General features: G+C 31.6%; 1 protein-coding gene across 3 annotated transcripts; it reads right to left on the reverse strand.

Moving 5' to 3' along the window:
• Nucleotides 1-2,928: 2,928 nt before the first annotated feature.
• On the reverse strand, nucleotides 2,929-5,276 carry LOC108208048 (leucine-rich repeat protein 1-like). 3 transcript variants are annotated; one of them, XR_010288921.1, is made up of 5 exons: nucleotides 4,943-5,275; nucleotides 3,897-3,968; nucleotides 3,655-3,798; nucleotides 3,382-3,453; nucleotides 2,929-3,195 (listed from the first exon to the last, which is right to left on the reverse strand). XR_010288921.1 is itself a non-coding variant. In XM_017378523.2 (5 exons), the coding sequence occupies exons 1-5, from the start codon at nucleotides 4,896-4,898 to the stop codon at nucleotides 3,165-3,167; spliced, it is 225 nt and encodes a 74-aa protein (XP_017234012.2). In that variant the 5' UTR covers nucleotides 4,899-5,276; the 3' UTR covers nucleotides 2,929-3,164. The 3 variants fall into 3 exon arrangements, 1 of the variants encoding a protein (XP_017234012.2); XR_001804261.2 differs by having other exon boundaries at nucleotides 4,895-5,274; XM_017378523.2 differs by having other exon boundaries at nucleotides 3,655-3,700; nucleotides 4,895-5,276.
• Nucleotides 5,277-14,635: the final 9,359 nt, after the last annotated feature.

The following is a 14,635-nucleotide window of genomic DNA, read 5'->3' on the forward strand; positions in this document are numbered from 1 at the left end:
AAATTTAGAATTCCTATGTATTAAGTTTGATCTGTGTATCCGTTTGGATCGATGTGGGATTGTGCTCAGCTATGTATCCGAACGATTTTTCATATTTGAATTAATAAATCCTTGCCAGCTGTTTTTCAAGAATAGTTGTGATATTATTCAGATTCATGCTTTAAATATATTCAAAATTTTGCATCATATATACCACTGTGATAAAGATTTCAATTGTCACCTACTACTAAAATCTAAGAATTATTTTTTATTTTTCCCTTTGAGTTCACAAAACTTTTGCCATAAAATATATACATACAATGGGTTAAGTTCTTTGGAGTACACACAAATATTGGATTACGAGTCATCATAGTTTAGTTTAATCAAAAATACTATCTTTCATATCCAAATTTATATATAATTATCATTTATAAGTTGTCTTAATCATAATTATCAACCAATCAATAATGTCTTTCAATTTTAACAAATATTAAGATTCTTATTCTGTTTATTAGTTATAGTTATATTGCAAAACATAGTGTCCTCTGATTTATAAAAATAATTGTTCTACGTTTTGATAACAAAGTTTATGTCGTAGAATATAATCTGTAGGTTGTTCACTGTTTATAAATATTATAGAACAAAAAAGTTAAGATTTAGATGACTACATTATCTTATCTAATTTTTTACTCTAATACTCCTCTAATGTTTTGTATACTCCTTAGAACTTAAACCATATTAATGAAATTATATTTACATGTAGTTTTTTTAAAAATAATATAATATTTTGTAGTAGAGAAAAAAATATTGTGTTGTCTAAAACATTTTTGGCATTACAAAAAAACAGGACAAAACTGACCGCACAATTTGATCAGTTAAGTCCGCATACAGTCGGTTTTAAGGCTAAAACTGATCAAAACTCACAGTTAGTTTTAGGCTGGTGGATTTAGTGACATTGGTCGTATTTAAGGTATAAAACCGATCAACAAGGTGGTCGGTTTTAAATGGTACAAAAATCTTTCACAGGTGACCCAACAGTGCCGGCTGGTGCAACCTAAAAATAGTGCTCCATGTGTGTACATATAACCAACCGTCGTTGTGGCCGATTATAATGTATAACCAATAAAAAGTTAAAATTGGGGAGAAATCTAAAACCGATCATCGGTGGTCGGTTTTAAAACGTTGGTCAGGTTTATTTAAGAACTCATACGAGGAGTGTATTGAACTTGAAGGCTTAAATCTATGGAGTGTTAATCAACATAATATTCATATTGATTTTATGCTCTAAATTATAATAAAAGGTTCTTTTTGAACTTAGGTAACTTTGTTTACATTTCCTTTAATAAAAATATTTAGTATTTTTGTGCAATAATATTGAATACATCTGGGTCCCCAAGTAAGAATATCTGATGATAGAAACACAATCAAAGAAAAATTTATGCCATCAATATGAAACTATTTTATAAAGTGCTATGAAAGGACTAAATTATAAGTATCGTCTCCTTCACTCGACATTTTACAAGAAAATATGTCGAAGTCAGATCTCATACATATTTATCAACATTTTATAAGAAATTACGACGAGATCGTATCTCATAAGCTTATGTCCATAATATGAGGGTAATAATTATGCAGTAGAATAACAGTTTTTAACAAAATATAAAGGTTAGATTATTCATAAGTAAAGACCAAAATGTGTTCTAATTTTGACAGGCCCCGAGACGTTACGTGTTACATGCGTATAAGGTAAATGTTAGTTTCTCTCGCACACTTAAGATGTAAACCTACTAAATACCTATGTTAATTTTATAAAGATCCATAAACATTATCCTTACTTTGTTCAAATTGATACACACAATAACACATATTTTATTTCATGACATTACCTATGTGTATGTGTTCTAACATGGAAATGTATTTAATATTAAATATTATGTTGCTTGCAAGGATACCTTTATAATTAAGACCGGTTCTTTTTTCCTAATTTTATAAAGATTTATAAACGTTATACTTACTTTTTAATACCCGTCAAAAATTGAATATGTCATTTTTAGATGGTAAATGAGTCAAAAATGCTAATAAAGACCATGTCACAAAATTTTGAAATAAGCGGGAAGCCCATGAATATGAAAAATAAATGCTATGTTAGATGATAGAGAAATCTCATGATCATTAAAACTTTGAGAAAAGTAATATAAAAAAAATTGCATACTAGAGAGGCCATTCACTACAACAGATTCAGCATCACACAACGGTTTTTGCCCGTTGTCTGAGACCACGGAAAACCGTGGTCTATCGAGACGCCGTCTGATATGCGTATCAGACAACGGTGCGCACCGTTGTGTGATAGTGCTGAACACAATGGTTTACGTTAAAAAAATTGTTGTGCAACACCCAGAACCAACAACGTTTTCTCTTAAACGTGGTGTTGTTAGAAACTCTTGTTAACAATAGTTTTTTTCAAAAATGATGTTGTTAGAGGGGATATCCACAACAGTTTTAGTAGCTCTCCAGACTTGTTGGAAAGAGGATCATACAACGGTAGTTGAAATAGAGAAGCTCGTTCTTTCCTCTCTTGTACAACGGGTTTCGAACACCTGCCCACTTGTGTAAGGCCCTTCTAACAATATTTAAATTATTGAGGTGATTGTGTTTAGTTATGTCAGACAATGGTTTTATTTTAGATAGTTGGTTGTCTTTTACATGGTTAACAATTGTTTCGGTTTCATCATTATTGCAAGTCATCTGTTTGGACAATGGTTTTGTAACAAGAAATCATTGTTTTCAATTTTATGAGACAATGTTTTTAATGAATAATGATTATTGTATCATGTTCTACATGACAATGGACATATATTATCCCATTACCTAAAAACATAATTGACAATGATTTTACATAACTCAATTAAAATAAGCTAGAGAATGTAATTAAAAAGCCAAAAATTTGTAAACAAAACTTTTCATTACGTACTAATAACCAGGGTTACAACCAAATCACATATACCATCTAATATCCACAAATATTTCCCGTGAGGGTGGCAAATCCCAAATATATAAATACCTAAAATACATACAATAAATGGTAACATCTAGAGGCATATTGGACCTTTCTTTAATAATAACCACTTGGTTGGTAAGAAGATCAATCTTGGCTTCTGTATTTTCTGCCCTCTTCTTTAATTCATTTACCTGCCTTTCCATTTGAATGCATCAGCCCTGGCATAAGAAACACACAATTTTTGTCAATTTCTTTTTAAAATGTTAATGAATGCAATATTCTAATAAATTTATGTATCGGTCATACAAATTACAAAATAGAGCTAGATGATGAATGTCTGGATGAAATTCATAGTAAATTGACTACTCTAGATATGCAACTTAAACGAAAAGTTGATCACTTACACGACTTTTAGGGTGGAAACATTAACAAGTTCCATGGGAATTCTCCCAACCAGACGATTATTGCTCAGACGCCTGCCAAAGAGAATGTCAAGTTTTAATTCACAGTTAGTACATAGAGTGATGTTTGAGATATATACAAAGAAAAGGGACTCGTGACTTTATCTAGAATCCCCCTTTCCAATAAGCCAGCAGTCTTCTTGAATGATAATTTAGGTGAATAAATTTTTACAGGCATATATAAATGGAGACACTTTAGTGAGAAGGCCAACTTACAAGAAAATAAGAGACTGCAACTTTCCCAGAGTAGGAGGAATGATCCCTGTGAGATTGTTGTTGTACAAGTCCAAGCTTATTAGATTATTCAAATTTCCCAGCTCGTTTAGGATAGTCCCATGAATGTTATTTTTGTAAAGCTTACTGAATCATAACAAGTTTGGATTACATTTTTTAGATCGTTAAAAGATCTGTGTTAATTTATATTTTCTGGAAACTTAACAGCAATCATAAGTACTCACAGATATTGGATATACTGGAGTTTTCCGAGATCAAGTACCAAAACACCAGACAAATTTGTGTTACCAAGGTCCCTGCAGAATAAATAACAAGCAGTTAGTACATGATGAATTTGAGCCATGACCGGACCAGCGCAAGACTGAGCTAAACAAAATACCAAGGTCCCTGCAGAAATAATATGCTTGTACATTAAACCTTACACCCAGTTGAGTATCAATGGCATGTTTCTGAGTAAACAAAATTATCCAGATCAAAATCTACGATCCCTATATTGCAAAGCTAACTGGTGGCTTCCAAATTTAACCAAAGCATGTTAATAACTAATAAGTATGTCAAGTTGCTTCTATGAATTGTGGCACTGGTTTCCTATCTTGGGCCATATTAAGGAAGTATAAAAAGTAGATACTGATGGGGATGGTAGGAGCAGATATAGCACACTCTTAATATAGGAGAACAAAGTGGATATTTCTTACAACGATAAATGAGTCTCCAACAGAGTAAAAAAATTCATGAATGTTATGTTTAAGAAGCTAGCAAATATTATTCCAAATTGCGAGCGACACAGAATCATTCTATAGAACCACAAATATATTTATACTAAGAAACAGTTCCACATATAGATTGAAACATTCATTTATACACGTAAAGCCTTAACAATCTCAACAAGCTCTTCACATAAATAGAAAAAGCCTTAACAATCACAAAAAGCCCATCACAAGAATAGAAAAAAACCTTAAAATAGAAGAGAATAATAACTCATCTAAACTACAATTCAAGCAATAAAACACAATCCAAAAACATTGAACATCTATAACTAACAATAATAATTAAATACAACAACTCAGCAAGCATATTAAATTAGCCCTTTGACTAATTTCTCCTCAAACTCTCAAATTCATAACATGAAAATGGAATTAACATAAACAGTCATGGAGATAGAGGGAGGGGGAGGGGGAGAGTGGGAGAAAGATGAGGGAGGGAGAGAGAGAGAGAGAGAGACCCATCTCTGCTTTGGAATTTCTGGTCGTTTTCCCCAAAAGAATCTTACCCACATCACCAAAACAACCCTTTTCTTCACTAGAGCAGCTAATCAACCCCGCCTTCACATTCCTAGTTCTAGGGTTAGAACACTCTGTCTTCTACCCCTAAAACTCTCTTCAGCACCACACTTCTCCAGCTTCACAACACTTCTTCTTCTGCCTTTTAAATTATTTAAAAGGGGGGAGAGAGCTGAGAGAGGAGGGGATCCACAAGAAAATTAGATTTAGGTTTGAGAATGAAAGGATGAGTTTTCTGTGGTGAGAGGCAGGAGGGAAAGCTCAATTAGGTTTGAGCTGAAGGGCGGGAGTTTAGAAAAATTGGGGAGGGGGAAACAAGCAGATCAAAATGACATATCCTGAATAAAAGAGATAATTATTTTGTTAATCCGGAACTCATCTGGTTAAGTGACGACTGTATAATTTTTTATTATTTTTTCATATGATTAAACTTAATATGTATTGATATTTGGATCAGCCAAAAAAATTAATATGTCTAAATTTTTGATTATTTGTTTACATGACTAAAATCAATATATCTTGACATTCGTACGGTTGGATCTTCCAAAAAATTTAACAAAAATCCTATAATTTTTTTAACAATATATCTTGTAATTTTTTTAACAATAATCTTATAATTTTTTTTAACGATAAAAGGGTAATTGTTAATTTTTCTTGAAGAGTTAAAAATTCTCGTATCCTTGATTAATTCTTATTTTTATATTTTTATCTAAAAAAATATATTTATATTATGCATATATGCAAATATGTATGGTTTTTTTTTAATACCATGACAATTTTATGTATCTAAAAAAATATTAGTATGTGTTTTATGTTTACAATTTTTGAAAGTACGGATCAAATCTTTGTTATGTATACAATTAGCCCTATATTAATTTATAATTATTTATTTTGATGATCTAATCGTACGGATGTCGAGAACTAACAATATTAGTCATGTGTAAAACAAATCAAAATTTTTTATGTTTATTTTGTATGTTTTCTTAACAATACAACTTAATCGTAAATTCTGTCTTATTGTAAAAAGGTGTTTTTTGTCCTTTAGTGTCTAACAGACAACGGTTTTTATACGCCCTATGTTGTATCATTGAAAATGACACAACTGTTACGAAAGTTATACCGTTGTAAGAGAATCCATTGTCTAAATTAAGCTTAAACAACGTTTGAGGAAAAATCCGTTGTGTAAAAGAAATGTAGACAACGGTTTATGGGAAGAAAACCGTTGTATAATAAATTTTCATTTTTAAGAGTTAAAAATTCGCATTTCCTTGATAAATTCTTGTTTTTATACTCTTTGTCTTTACAAATATATTTATAGCATGCATATATACAAATATGCATTGTTCATTTGTAACACAAAAATAATTTTGTAGTTCGGACGTAAATATTAGTATGTGTTTTATGTTTACAATTTAGAAAGTACCGGATAGAATCTTTGTTATGTATAAGATTAGCTCTATATTAATTTTTAAATATTGTTTTCGATGATCTAACTGTACGGATGTCGAGAACTAACAATTTTAGTCATGTATAAAAAAAATTAAAATTTTTTATGTTTATTTTGTATGTTTTTTTAACAATACTAGTCAAACGTAAATTTTGTCTTATTGTAAAAAGGTATATTTTGTCCTGTACTGTCTAACCGACAACGGTTTCTATATGTAACTCTGTTGTATCATTGAAAATGACACAACTGTTATGCACGTTATACCGTTGTAAGAGAATCTATTGTCTAAATTATGCTCAAACAACGCTTCAGGGAAAACCCGCTGTATAAAAGTAGTGCAGACAACGGTTTATGAGAAGGAAACCGTTATATAATATATTTTCATTTTTATGAGTTAAAAATTCGCATTTCCTTGATCAATTATTGTTTTTCTACTCTTTGTATTAAAATATATATTTATATTATGCATATATGCAAACATGTATTATTCATTTGTAATACCAAGACAATTTTGTACTTCGAACGTAAGTATAAGTATGTGTTTTATGTTTACAATTTAGAAAGTACTGGATAGAATCTTTGTTATGTGTATGATTAGCTCTGTATTAATTTATAAATATTTATTTTGATGATCTAACCATACTGATGTCGAGAACTAACAATATTAGTCATGTATAAAAAAAATCAGATTTTTTTATGTTTATTTTGTTTGTTATTTCAACAATACTAATCAAATGTAAATTTTGTCTTATTATAAAAAGGTATTTTTTATCCTGTAGTGTCTAACAGACAATGGTTTTATTAGTTAGTAAAGGCTTGTCTATAAGGCCATCATACAATGCTAACAAAAACACTTGTATGTTAGCTTCCTAGTCACACAACACTATTTGAAACCCTTGTTTGAACTGCTTGTAAACAACACAACAAATAAAACACTTGTCTGATTACAACAACGGTTTCTTGAACTATTGTCTGAAGTTTCTTCACACACCGGCTCTCAAAACAGTTGTCTAACATGCATCATTACACAATACCAGAGTTAAGAAACCATTGTCTGATTGAATTTACTAGACAACAGTTTTTTAACCGTTGTAGGTCGTAGGTGTTAGACAATAGTTTTTCGAGGACGAAAAGAAAGTGTTGTGTCTTTTTTCCAAACAACGCTTTTTTCACCGTGCGTTGTCTGATTAGTGTTGTCTAATTAATGGTGTTTTTGTTGTAGTGATTACATAGGCCACCTAAGGAAATGTGTTAAACAAGGGCTCGCAAATGTCTTATCAAGGCCCATAAATATGTAAAGGTGAATATTTTAGAAGTGGCTCGATAAATTTTTCATAAACTAAATGAAGAAAAAAATAAAATAAGGAATAAGAAGGAGGATCGCTTGTCGTAAATGGTTAAATAACTACTGTTTGAGGTTAGGGTAATCGATGAACATAAATTATTAAAGTAAGTGGACTCACAACGAACACGAATAGAAATTCACTTCATTCGAGAAAATTAAGTGTTTGTTGTTCATGGCTTACCCACCAACATATATTATTAAACTGGTGAAACTCATCCACAAACAGTTTGAAACTATATGTAATATTCGTGATTGATTAAATATATGTTATATGTGGACGACTCTCAAATTATAATTGTGAAAGGATATAGTCCTTTCATGAATAGGGAACGATAAACCCCAATTATGAGAAGTAAGTAATATGTGTTATTCCACAAACATAGATTAATGAAGCATATAAAATCTAGTCATGTACCATCTGCCCTACTCCTAGGCGAAACTTAATGCCTCCTATTTGCGGATATGGCCTACAAATATGAAAAAAAGGAAGAAAGTGACAACTACCAAGATGAGACAACGATCGAATCATGTTCGTGGAAGACTCAATGACTTATGTTCTGGGATAGCCCATGAAATTAAAGAGTGGAGAAATTTCTATTTAAATTTTTAAAAATTAATAAATGAAGAATGAATGATGGATTATTTCCAAATATATGGGTTTAGTGGCTAGGAGAACCCAGCAAGGATTTGAAAGTTATAAAGGCCAGTTTTATGAAAAACTTGATGAAACCTTAAAATCTACAAAGTCTTAAGAGCACTGTGTAGAAGTTGGGGGTGATATAGGTTGAAAGAATGCCCTAGTTAAGCCATGAATTTAGCAGGTCTAACCTAAATTGGTCTGATGAAAATCCACGAATAATTATGATTCATGATCTAGATCTTATTGATATATGGATGAGGCCTATGTTCAATATAAGGACCAAGAAGCCTATTATCGTAAAATATAGAGTCAATTATGTCATGTATCTGCGCCACCAAACCCTACAACAGAATTGCTCCCCACAAATAGTGGATTTACGGATGAGAAGATTTATTTCATAAATGTTGAGAATAACCTAATCTATATATAAAGTATATAAGCGTGTAAACATTTCTACGCAAAAACTCATGCAATAGAAAACTTCTGATATATATCTCAAACTGATTACATGCAATCATTTAAATACTAATGCACACCAACAGTGGTGGTAGCAAAATAGAAAACTATGTGATAAACTTCCAGACTCATTCATCTACTCAACTTACTCTACTATTCTCCTACATTTCCTCTACTTGACGCTAATCTTCTAAAAACCATATGACAAAGTCATATTACAAATAAAACACTACAACTAGCTTATTCAATAATAAATAAAATAACAAGTTAAAGATTAAATTCCAACAATCACCCCCTTAATCTTAAACTTGTCATCAACCCGTTTGGCTTTGAACTTAGCCCGTATGGCTATCAGCTGAGCCCGTATGGCCTTTTGTTTGTCCGTCAGACAAATCACTCCATTGCCCGTTTGGCACTATACTTATTTACCCGTTTGGCATCTTTTAGTTGCCCGTCTGGCACATTACTCCTTTGCCCGTATGGCACGCCTTATTTGCCCGTCTGGCACGTCACTTATGTCTATAATAAAGCTGGTTCATCATCCTCGATCTGTGCAAGGTTCACTTCTTGTCTCTTCTCTCGTTGTCATCGTGGTTTACTACATTCTGAAGCATAGTGACCCATGATGTTACAATTGTAACACTTTATCCTACTCTTGTCACGGAAAGAACCACCTCTAACTCTTTGATTCTGAGATGCCAGGAGAAGTTGTCCACCTTGTCCACCTGCGCTCTCGTTCCTGCCCTTCATCCTTAACTCGTGAGCCTTGAGACGACCTACTACCTCTTCAACTGTCATCACCTTAACGTTTCCAAATTGCTCTATGTTTGAAGCTATTTGAAGAAATTTATCTGGAACCGCACGTAGAATTTTCCTCATAACACTCGATTCTTCTATTTTTTCTCCCAGGACCCGAATATTGGTCACAATCCCGCTCAACTTCATACAAAAATCTTCAATCTTTTCTGTTTCATTCATGATTAGGGACTCAAATTCTCCTTTTAACACCTGCACTTTTGCTTCCTTTACTCATTCTAAACCCATACACATCGTTTTAATCGCCTCCCACGCCTCCTTAGCAGTTTCTTTCTCCGCAATGGTCAGCAACACATCTTCAGGCACGCCCTGATATATTGCTGCAAGGGCCATCTGCACTTTTTTATCATCTACGATCACTTTGGGATCCTTTTGCTCGATCGCACCCCAAACTCTTCGCGCCTTCATGAACACTTTCATTTTCAGAGACCACATTATGTAGTTGTTTTTGGTCAGCATCGGGTAGCTTAAACTCACAGAACTTTCTTTTGTCTTGAGTGTTTCCATGGTTACGTTTGTGTGTTTGGATTGATATTTAGGCATACAATGAACCTGGCTCTGATACCAAGTGTTGAGAATAACCTAATCTATATATAAAGTATATAAGCTGCTTAACTGTGTAAACATTTCTACGCAAGAACTCATGCAATAGAAAACTTCTGATATATATCTCAAACTGATAACATGCAATCATTTAAATACTAATGCACACCAACAGTGGTCAACTTACTCTACTAATCTCCTACATTTCCTCTACTTGACGCTAATCTTCTAAAAACCATATGACAAAGTCATATTACAAATAAAACACTAGAACTATAGCTTATTCAATAATAAGTAAAATAAATAAATAAAATAACAAGTTTGAGTCTATATAAACTACATAATCTCACAAATCATAACTATAATTATCTTGGAATGATCATCAATCATATCTTGAGGTACGTAAAAATCTTTGGGGGGGGGGGGGGGTTTGATTTTTGTGATAGAATGGACGTGTTAAACGCCAATAAATTGTATTAGTATATAATAGCATGATCTCGGAGTTCTTTTCATTAAATAAAATTTATCATCTAATCATTGGACATGTAGAGATGAACCGGGATATTTAGAAAACTTCAGTGTCCGAAAAGAAAACGCTTATATACGAAAGATTTCATACTCATGTTCAACAAAAAAAACAGATAAAAACATAATTAAGTACTAGAAATTACAATGTGAAAAAACAATATACTTTAATAAATTAGCAGTAGAAATTACATTGTGAAAAATGATATACTTGAATAAATTAGAAACTATATACAATAATAATATACGAAAGAGAGTTATAAAATTATCATATAGATATAGAAAAAATATAGTCTAATCAACAAAATTTTTTTAATTAGACACTTAAATAACTAAAATAGATCTGATACTTATAAGGATTTTTAAACATATTATTAACAATAAAATATCAGTTGCCTAGCTAGTTTTAAAATAAAAGTTGAATATTAATAACAATAAATACATAATAATACACATAAGTAGATATGATTGGATATAGAAATTTAAAAAAAAAAAAAAACAATCCAAATGACACTACATCGCCTATAATAGATACCAATATATGTCATCAATCATGGACCCCAAAAATGATTGGAGAAATTTGTCACAAGTTATGGACACCAAAGAAATTTATAATATATATACTAGAGAGAGTGTTAAGTTTGTTGGAGTCCTCATAATTTTAATTTTTTTAATTTTATAATATTGTTAAACATCTACAAGCTAATGTTCTAAAACTTAATCAACATGCATTACAATTGCTTTTACAAATCGCAGGAAGCTATGTTCTACAATATGTCCTACAATTTTATAAAATTAATTATTGTGCATATTGATTTCGTTGGTTTGTTAGATGTTTAAGAATGTGATAGAACACGTACCTACATTGTGGTATACAAGTTGATCACAATTGTTATAAGTTGGCGAGTACTTCTATTAATTCCTACTTCCACAACCCTCGTTACTCCACAACTCTCGTAATCATTTAGGTTTGGATTATAAATATTATAATATGATGACGTGATAGAATGAAAATTATTCAAAATTATTTTACTATTATTAAGACAAAATTTAAAATAAAGTTATTTTCTAAAATTTTATGTGTTAATTTTTCTAAGCTTATATATCATATTTTTCTACATGATCAAATTTTATGTTTAATGAAATTATTAATAATATATATATAATTAAATCACGCAAAATCTGGAGTATTTCTTTGTAAAAAAATAAAAAAGTAAGTTGCTATTTTCTTAGTGTACTCCATCCGCTTTAATAGGATAAAATTCACCAACAATAGAGATGAATCATATATGTCAATGGCTCAATTACAAAGTCATCATATATGCAAAGGTTCCAACTTGTCCATATATATCCTACTTTTCTTCTTCATGATTTGGAGCATTTTGGACACAGTCACAGATGCTTTGCACAAAGTCAGACATTACATCCCTCTTCAAGATTTAGGAATATATTCCAACATGCAGCAACAACACTTGTAAAGTCTATATGATCATGGGGTTTGATTGTTTACAGACGACTCTATGTTGGCTATAAATATGGTAGTCAGCTGGTCATCCCAAAACAGATATGAAAGAGAAGTGAAGATGTTGAGGAGAGATGTCTTGCATGAAGAGAAAAACCATGTTTGGTAGCCAAGAATGACTTGCCTACATGCCACCTTCAAAAGATTTTAGCCATTTAGTGCTAAGTCTTTTTGACTTGGTTTGAGCTAGGCAGGCATTTTTGGCTAGCTTCACTGGTTGTTCTCTCTCATGCAAAACATTGTCTCCTATTAGGCATTAAAACTTTGTGATGCAAAGGAAAAGAACAGGAGGAGGTGCCTAAGATGAAGATGAGAGTTTGTTCGGTAGCCAAGGATGACTTGCCCCCCACATCCTGTATATAGGGTTTTGCTAGGGCCTGGTATATATTAATGGTTTCAGGCGAGTCATCCCGGCTATCTTAGCAGATTCTTTTCCGTCATTCCAGGCTCTCTCTCTCCTTTCATTTATGCAGAAACAATGTATATACACAACGTGTGTCCAAAGAACTGTTTGACCCTTCTTAATGGTGATTCAGGGGTTCAATTCTTTATAACTGAATATAGCGAATATGAACCCTCAAGGTCATTTTGCTTTTTTCCTTGTTTCATCGGTGGGCGACACGAGACAATGTGGGGGTGGGTGGCTCTCCGAGATGAAGATAGACTTACCTCCAATATGGTATCTATAGCTTTTGCTATGGCCTTGTAGCTTTGGTTCAAGGCAAGTCATCATCGCTAGCTGTCTTGATGTATACTACAAAAATTCTGGCTATTTACAAAGGAAATTTTTCGCCTATTTCATCGTAATTAATAGTATTTGCGACGGAAATTTTCCGTCGTTTTTATTGGCGTCTTAAATTTTAAAAATGATCGGTAATTTACTTTTGTGTCGCAAGTTTTTCCTACACGTCGTAAGTTTGACCATGAAGACTCCATTGCTCAATTTATCAACAGCAATATATGACGAAAAATATCCATCGTATTTATAATGTGAGCCCAATATATTTCAACGAGAATATGGTCGTTAGTTGAGCCACGTGGATCCAAGACCCAATTTTTAACAATAATTTTTGACAAAAATATCCTTCTTACTCTATAATTTTTCACGTGCATCCCGTTGGCCAACTTATCACGATAGAAAATTCCATCCTATGTAACGTAAACGAGGTCATGACAGAATTGTCGTCGTAAGTTGTGCATCATATATTTATGCTCAAATTTAGCCTTTTCGAGCTTGAAATAAGGCAGAACAAAATTCTACAAAAACAAATTTATTAAGATACGACGAATTAGTTACGATGAGACGATAAAACCTAAATTGTTTTCATTTATTTTTCATATTTATACACCTATAATTATATAATTAAGTGAGCTTACGAACCATTTTATTTTCACATATTTTTTGTTTTTAATTTGCTAAATTAGTTAACTTACGACAGTTTAGTTACGACGGGAAATTAAACATATCATTCTCAAAAAAAAATTCCATTTTTAAACAACTATGATTATATAATTATGTGGATTTACGACGACGTTGTTGCGACGGAAACGTAAACCATTTTATTTTCATTTATTTTATTTTTTTATGTAGCTAAATATGTTAATTTACGATAGTCAGTTACGATGGAAAAATAAAACATATCATTCTGATTCATTTTCCGTTTTTAAACAACTATAATTATATAATTATGTGAACTTATGACGGTGTAGTTATGATGGAATCGGAATCCTTTCATTTTTCATTTATTTTTTGTTTTAATTAGCTAAATATGTTAACTTACGAAGGTTTAGTTACAACGAAAACATAATTTACTTATTTACGACAGTTTTTTCCGCGGGATTTTTTTTATATTTTATTAGTTTACGCCTAAATTCTAGCGAAAAAACTGAGTAAATACGACGGAAAATGTAATAGTCGTAAGAACTGGCGAGAATATATGACGAATATTGATTTTCAGTCGTAAGATATCCATCATAATACCGAGAATTGTTGTAGTGGATCTTGACGTCTGTCATTCTAGGCTAGCCGGCTGTCTAATTAATTTATTTTATAAAATTATAAATATTATAATGATAAGTAAAATTAATATGATATTATACTGGAACAAATAATATCATTAACTCCTATAAATTCTTATCATATTTTCAGTTTTTTTATCTTTAGCAACTTCACATTTTTCTCGAATATACAAGTAGCTTATGTCAAGAACAACTATTTCAACTTTTTGTAAATATTATATTTATTTTTTTGAACAAATAAAGATTATATTTTCTAAATATAAATATTATGTTGAGTATTCTCAGAGAAGGCGAAAACAAACGTTAAAGCAATGATATAAAGTTCCCGCCTGAAAAAGCAAAGCAACAACAGAAAGCAAGCACATAGCGT

This window comes from Daucus carota, chromosome 2 (assembly GCF_001625215.2).
Source record: "Daucus carota subsp. sativus chromosome 2, DH1 v3.0, whole genome shotgun sequence".
NCBI classification, from domain to species: Eukaryota; Viridiplantae; Streptophyta; class Magnoliopsida; order Apiales; family Apiaceae; genus Daucus; species Daucus carota.

Bases quoted from the DNA above. Each gene is read 5' to 3' on its own strand.
- LOC108208048 (XM_017378523.2), bottom strand. The intron at 3,454-3,654 runs GTAAGTTGGCCT...TCTCTTTGGCAG, and splicing joins TTGCAGTCTCTTATTTTCTT to GCGTCTGAGCAATAATCGTC. The intron at 3,196-3,381 runs GTAAGTGATCAA...TTCTTATGCCAG, and splicing joins GTTTCCACCCTAAAAGTCGT to GGCTGATGCATTCAAATGGA.